Source organism: Apis florea, unplaced genomic scaffold (genome assembly GCF_048593485.1).
Source record: "Apis florea isolate Af1SG1 unplaced genomic scaffold, ASM4859348v1 contig_2495_pilon, whole genome shotgun sequence".
In the NCBI taxonomy this organism is placed as follows: domain Eukaryota; kingdom Metazoa; phylum Arthropoda; class Insecta; order Hymenoptera; family Apidae; genus Apis; species Apis florea.
In genome coordinates, this window is record NW_028256595.1 from 987,238 (window position 1) to 995,350 (window position 8,113).

Sequence of the window (8,113 nt, forward strand, 5' to 3'; positions counted from 1 at the left end):
CAATGCGACTAATATTTGTTAATTTGCTAAAATCTTAGAGAAAAACAGTTACTACAATACTATGTTAGAACAAGAATATTTAATAGAATAATATAATAGAAGTTTATCACAAATTTTATATTATAGATCAATTAACGGGCATATTATCGACTAAAATTACATCTTATATGATTACAATTGAAATGACATAACGTTTTCACGTTAATTAAATGCTTTATTACATAATGGAGAAATAGTCGTCATTATCAATTAATCTGAAGATGTATTAATTTTTAAATGAATTTTAGGAATACAACTTTTTTATTACATGTTTCCTTACCAATGAAATACTGATTTTCCAACTAGAATTCCTTTTGATGTATATATTTGAAAACTTTTTTTGTGTTGTCATGTGTATTTTACTAATAAACGCAAAATGGAAAATAGATACACCTATATGATATAAATATACAATAGTATATTCGCCAAATTTTTATGGCTATGATTATAAATATTCATTAGATAAAGATTTCATGATAAATAATAAAGAAAATATTTTGTTATGAATGAATAATATATAATCAATCTCAATTTATGAATCTTAATCGCTATGTAATTCTCGGACAATTTCCCGCGTTTTAAGCGTATTTCAATTTTTTTCGAAAATATATAATATAACCATTATTAAAAAATATATAATAAAATAATAAAATATTTTAAAGACTGTACCAAAATTTAATATACAAATCAAATAAAAAAAAGAAAACACATATTTAATATGTTAATAAACAATAGCAATTTGTACGAGTTTTGATTCGTACAATTTTATTTAAATTTTCATAAGTAATTTTAAATTCATATCTAAAATTAAAATACACTTTAAAGAAAGCGACAGATTAAAATGAATATCAAAAACAACATCATTGTATATGTGTACTAAAATGTTTATCTCCGCATATTATGAATATATAAAATATATTATTAAAATTACAAAATAGTCAAATAAATCAAACAACCATTAGAACTTTAAAATCTACTCGGCTTATATTATTTTTATCATGACTTCAATGTACAAGTCCAATTAATGAAAAATAAATAATAATTTTTTGTTATATTTTTTAAAGTAAATATTCACATCCAACATTTATGAGTCGTAAAATTTGAGAACAATGTTGTTCGAAAAATATGAATTATGAAAATATGAATCTTAACACAAAACATGAAATGGATTTCTTCTGTCACTTAAATGACTAAAGAATTTTTCTACTAAACTTTTTCAGATCTTAATGTTTGTAAAATTGTATATATGATTTCTACTTAAACTTTATATTTTGATAATTTAGATTGTTTTATAATTGAATCAAATTCAACAATATGTACAAATTTAACATAAAATATTGTTTCTTAAATTCAAACGTTAATTCAAAATCTACTGTCGAAACTCTATTGTAAAGATGATTATTTATTTCTTGTTTTCTTTATTTTTTAATTAAAATTTTTAATCTATCTCACTAAATGAAGTTTTCTTATATTCATTTTCATTATCGTATATAAACGATATATGTATTCGGTACACGATGACATTTACGTGCAATGCACTTGCTTTATACTCATTAGCATTAAGGCATTGTATTACATCGATATACGGAATACAACAATTATATTTCTTTGCGCACGCGCTCTCTATATATGTGTATGTGGTGTGTGTGTTCTGTGCTGTGTGTGTGTGTGTGTGTGTGTGTGTGTACGCGCGCGCATGTGTCGAGCAATGTACTAAGTATGTTTGCATGTATATCATTATGATACATACACATATATATATATTCGCACGCGCTTACGTACACATAAGCAATATTTACAATTTTTTCTCGGTAATCAATCACGCATTTTGAGAACAGCAATTAATATATGATATCTAGTATTTAACTAATTTAAATTGAATTATTATCATTATTATTATTTTATAGCTTATTATACATAATATAAGAGTATAGATTTTTCTCCTTTGTCCTTATCTGGAAATAGTATATAGATATAACTCAACTCAATATATTCTTTCCTTGTTTTTAAGACAAGGATGTATTTTATGTGTGAATTTTGCATATATAATATAAATATTTTATTAGTAAAAAATTGTTTAACAATATAAATTTATAATATTGAAAATAAGCAGAAAATGAAAGACTATAGGTTTTAAAACCTGTTTTATCAAAACTATGTTTGTATAAATACAATATTAATGAAGAAGCAAGTTACGACAACAATAAAATAAAATACTAATTTTGTTATGAATATAATAATCTAATTAGTTACGTATTATCTGTTTTAAATAGATCTATATAAAATTTTTAAATAAATATTTACTGAACAGCATACGAATCAATACACTTTTTTTTTAAATTTATGTTTACTAGGCCTTTAATTATTCGTTGTTAGAAGAATAAGAAGCAAGACAAAATTTAAGCAGTAAAAAATGACAAAAAATCAGAACACAATAATTTTATCATCAAATACCTATAAAGTTTAACGACAGTATATATCGTTTATAATTGTAAAACTACAAAGAAATTCATAATGTTACAGGACAAGGAGACCTGCTTTAACATGTCTAAATTATGTTTATAATTTATTTCAGATGATACTGAAAATCACTATTTATAGTTGTTAAGAATGTGGAAAGTCGATAGTATGTGTTTCATTGCCAAAAATTAAACGCAATCTTTTCATAGGTGGTGGAGGAGGATCAAGATTTAATTCGCGTTTCTTATGTCGTTTTTCACGATCTCGAGTTTTATGTTTTTTTTTACGTCTACTTCTTTCCACACCTTCTACACGTAATACTTCGTATTCAGGTTCATAACTATCTTCACTTAAACTCGTACCCGATTCTACGATGTCTTCTAAAACTGGCGAACGTTTCATGCGAAGAGTAAGTTTTAATCTGCCAGTTCTCTCTGGAGTAGTTGGACATACTTGACAATTAGAACTATTCATTTGCCATTGATATTCTGTAGGAGTTGTTAACTTTTGTGCATTATCATTACTACAAGTTGATAATCTATAATAAATAATTTTTTTATATGTATATTTTTTTAAATAAAAAGCCAAATACAAAATATAAAAATATTTACCTCTTTAAGCTTTCATTATGTATGGAATTTTCTCTTAATTGACTATTACTATCTGGATCTAACAATTGATTCTGATTGCAATTAATTGGTGGCCATGGTTCTTGCGGAAGTAATACTGGAGGTTCAACTTTATTGCATTCATCATTATATTGCATTTCTTGTAAATGCGACGTGAGTCCAGATGTATAACGAGTTTCTTGTTTACGTCGCATTATTGATGGTATTCTAATATCTTCCAAATTACTTTCTTTTTCACTAAATTCATAAATATCTTGAATTCCCGAATCATCATCAGCTACACCAATTTCAGTAGTAGCTAATTCCTTTCGATCTTTCTTTTGACTTCTTGTTAATCTACTTTTTGTTTTTTCTGTTTTATTGCGAGTTTTTGAAACAGATGCAATCATATTATCAGTTATTTTTTGTTCCGTAACACTTTCTAATTCTTCTGTTAATTCAGAAATTGCAGGTTTTTTTTCATTTAAAAGTTTTCTTCTACTTTTATGAGATCTTAATGTTGTATGTAATGAATCATTTTTTTGCACAGGTTGTTTTAAAATAGAATTATGAGTATCTTGTATGTTACATTTATTAATCTCACTATAATTAATAGTTTCCATTCTACTGAAATTTTTATTTTCTTTACAGGGATCTGTTCGGGAATCTTGATTTGTTTCAATCATTCCAATTTTATCAGATTTTATTTCAGACATTCCAATGTTAGTTACGTACATATTATCTTTCATGATTAAATCTTTTTGACAATTCCCTTTATTATTTTCTATAATAGTATTTTCCTTAAAATTTATTTTACCATGTTCAGTATTATTTGAAGATTTATTAAAGTCTGAATCAAATCTATCAAATTTATTTGTTTCATTTTCTATTAAATATTTAATCAATTTATTTGAATTCGTAGAATCATTTTTCTTTATGTCTTTGCTAGATTCAAGTATATCAAATGTAGGTGTTGTTGTATCAGTTTCTATATAATTTGAAATTTTAGGTGATTTCAAGTGAATTAAACATATTTGTTCTTCATCTTTGTAAGAATAATCTTTATGCACGAATTCACAATTTTTTTCTTTTTCTTCTTTTAAAATTTTTCTTTCAAATTCTAAATATTCTTTGACACAATCATTTGATTTTATTGGCGCAATAGAAATATTGTTTATATCTTTGCAATTTTCAATTAAAGACAAATTATAATGACTGATTCGTGATTGATGATTTTCTTTCGAAATTATATCGTTTTTATTAGTTTCATGTAAATCATTTAATCGATTTTCAGGCATGGAACTTATATGAACTGAATCACAGGAATTTGTACTATAGTGTTCTTTTTTAGAATTGGAAGTATTAATATTATCTACTGAATTAGAATTAATTTCTACAATAATATCAGGTATTTCTTTTTCATTTATCAATTTGCTATTTATTTCTCTATTGTTTTTAATGAATGTGTCTGAACATTCTCTTTGAAGATTAGAACAGGTTGATTGTTCCAATATATCATGACATGAAGTCTGAACATGGCAAATATTATTAGTTTCTTCATTTAAAGTACTCCTTGAATGAGTTTTATGTAATCTAGAATATATCATTTCTTCATCTACTCTATCAGAATCTTCTTTACGGTGACTTATATCTTCTAATTCAATATTTTTTATTATGGAACCATTTAAACAAGGAGATTCAATCTTTTCCGAAATTTTGTTTTTCTTTGATTCTGTTCTTTTATGAATTCTATATATGAAATTTTAAATATAATAATTTTTCTTATTTTAAATTTATAATTTTTTAATTATAAAATAAAAATCTTACCTGGACGATCGAAGCGTATGATTTTTAATATTATTCTGATGACCGTTATCACCATCAAATTTACATAATTGTTTATTTCGAAGATTTCTTGACACGGAATTTGTAGTAATAGCAGAAGGATGAGGTCGAGATGTTTGTAATACATTTTCTCCATTATTTATAATAGGTTGTTGTTGAGCAATGTCAGAAAATCGACAACCTTGTGCAATTAATAATTCTGCATCATATTTTGTTAAGCCCTTTCTTCTTAACTCTTTCATACTAAGACTTTGTGGTGCTATTGCAGCATTACCAACAAGAACTGCATTTTTTTCTGTAAGTGCGGTATCAGCTTGTTGTTTATTACGACTTAATGGTTGTTGTCTATGTTTCGTACGATTGATGCGATTGTCTGTTTCTCGTAGACGGTATCCTATAAAAATTTCATGATGAAAATATATAATATATTAATTATTTCAGATTCACCAGTATTTAAAAGTACCAGAGGAAAGTTCTTCTCCTGGTTTTTGATTTGCAAATGCTCCAGTTCCTCTCCTTTCACATGTTTCACATTCACAGTAACAGTTACCATCTCCAAAAAAATCTTCTCCATAAAAACAAGTAATTTCTTCTCCTACTTCAATATCACGAAGAACTTTAACACAAGCTGTATCTCTTCCTGTTGCCACAAACTGTATTTTACATAAATTAAATAAGTAAATTAATATTTTTACATAATTAACATAATTATAATAATAATAATTTATATAGATTCATTAACCTTGCAATTAGCTCTACAATCATGATTAATATATGCTGCTGGACCTAACCATAGTTGTGCACAATTTTTTCTGCAACTAAACATAACAGAAAAGTCATTTTTTCCTGGATGTAATAATGCTGCTTCTTCCTAAAATGGTTTTTCATAAATATAATAAATTAAGAAAAATTACTTTTTTTCATGTTTTATATATGTTTTAAACAAACCTTTTCACTAAGTTCAGCAATACAGCCAACAAGACAAGATATTTTATCATGTTTTAACCATTTTCGAGTTGCGCAAATTTTGGCACCTTTTTGACCTTCAAGACTATACCTATAACATGGTTCTATTGCAAATCCAGAATCCTTATCAAAAACTTTTAAATATCTGTAAATCTGAAGAAAATAAGATTAATTTACAAAAGAATTTTATGAAATTTTAAGAAATATTTAATCTGTATATATAACTCACATGTTTCTCTAAATTTATTTGTTGTTGTTTAGATTTTGTGTGAGGAAGTCTTGCACCCCAATCACCACCCATTAATTTTTTATAAGTTTTTTCATAATTTTGGGTTTGAATAAATTCACAAATAATTTTACGGAGTTCATCTTTATTTGCTTTTAATGGTCTGTACCTTTATTGTCAAATAAATTTTACATATGATGATCTCCTGTTACAAGTCTTGAAAATTTTAAATATTATTTAAAAATATATACCTGATATTCATTTTATGGGTGGTAAATCCAAGATAAGGATCTAATACGAGAGAAGTAGCTAGGTCATCATTGTCAGAAAGTTCTTTAGGTGTCATACCACCACAACTACCAACATTGTTAGGTTGCATCTTTGCAGCCACTAACCCACCTAATCTTCGCTCCTGCTTCCGTATTATAGCTGCTGAGCCTTGAATGGATAAACAATCCACCACCATTCTGTAATCTGTACTTTTACTATTGAAATAAAAAATTAGTTCAGTTAGTCTAAATAATTAATAAATCAATAAATCTTAAGCAATATTTTCAAATATATATTTTTAATATTTTTTATATTATTACTACATAAAAAATATTAATTTTCTTATTAAATCTTTCTATAATTTATATAGAATATTTATTTTTTCATTTTTTCTTGATATCAAAAATAACTTAACATATACTTTTATATTTTTATAGTAATAAAAATGAAAAACAATTTCTTGTTTTATATAAATATAATAATAAAAAAGAAATAATAAAACTGATAATTTATACCTAATCTTAAGATATAAAAAAAAATAAAAAAATGAAATAAAAAATATTATCAGCATTAATTAAATAATATATAATAAAATAAAAAAATAAATCAATTTCTATAAAAAAAAGAACGTTTTTTAGTAATTTTTAGTTGTGAAAATAAAAACTAATAAATTGGACAGGGATAAAAAAACGACAAATAATGAAAAAATATAATTCTTTTCAAAAGAATACACTATTAAAAATTTCGAATCACCGATATGTCATTTACTAATCAGTTGTTTAATTTTATTTTCGAACTGGAAAAGAATCAAACAATGAAGTAATGTAAGTAATAATAGTTCAAAAAAATGGTTCATCACAATAATATGCTATTTTGACAATATAATAGAAATATCTGGCGATCATGCCCTGAACGCTAATGGCGCAGACGAGCCAGAGCGCTCCTAGAGGCATGCTGCGCTCCAATTTAATAAGAAAATTTATCTTTTTATTATGATATTTAATAATGGTCAAAGTCATTAAATTTTCGTCAGACAATTCACTTACCTTTAAGAAGCTCTCCTGATAACAAAAATTACACATTTTGCTAACAATTTCTGACTTTTTTGGAATAAGATGAAGACGCGTTCGGATCTATCATGGCAGATCTACTATACCGTATACACTTTCCCTATTTTCGTAATATAAAGAGAATGATCATCGTATTGAATTTTGTAATTTTTTTACACCATAAATAAAATTTAATGTTTTCTTTACTAAATTAGATAAAAAAAGAATAATCATTTAATTGAAAATATAACAGAGAAAACCCATGTTTTGGAACTACAGACTGTCGCGTACGTCATACATGTATATCTTGAATACAATAATCTAGTAACTTTCTTGATTTACTAAACTATATGAATTTCAGTAAGATAATTTAGTTTAAATTTTGTTTTAAACATTTATAAATAATATATTTAAAATTACAATTTCACTTTTGTATATTAATCATTGTAAAAATGGAATATATACATAACAAAGAAAATTCTAATCCTTTTTTTTAATATAAATTTAAAATAATAAAATGGTTTAATTTAGTAATATAGAATTTAAATGTTGTAGTACGTTGTTTCCATGACAACCGGTTTCTAACATTCTATGCTAAAAATAATATTGAGATGGTTTCATTTACGGTTTTTAAAATGTTCTGATATTCA

At 25.0% G+C, this 8,113-nt stretch overlaps 1 protein-coding gene across 1 annotated transcript; it reads right to left on the reverse strand.

The window, feature by feature from the left end:
• Positions 1–907: 907 nt before the first annotated feature.
• On the reverse strand, positions 908–8,021 carry Hmt4-20 (Histone methyltransferase 4-20). Its single transcript, XM_003696838.4, has 9 exons — positions 7,461–8,021; positions 6,396–6,629; positions 6,148–6,313; positions 5,901–6,071; positions 5,695–5,823; positions 5,416–5,605; positions 4,935–5,346; positions 3,111–4,856; positions 908–3,037 (listed from the first exon to the last, which is right to left on the reverse strand). Exons 2-9 carry the CDS (start codon positions 6,608–6,610, stop codon positions 2,644–2,646), a joined length of 3,423 nt encoding a protein of 1,140 aa, XP_003696886.2. The 5' UTR covers positions 6,611–6,629; positions 7,461–8,021; the 3' UTR covers positions 908–2,643.
• Between the last annotated feature and the right edge of the window lie 92 nt (positions 8,022–8,113).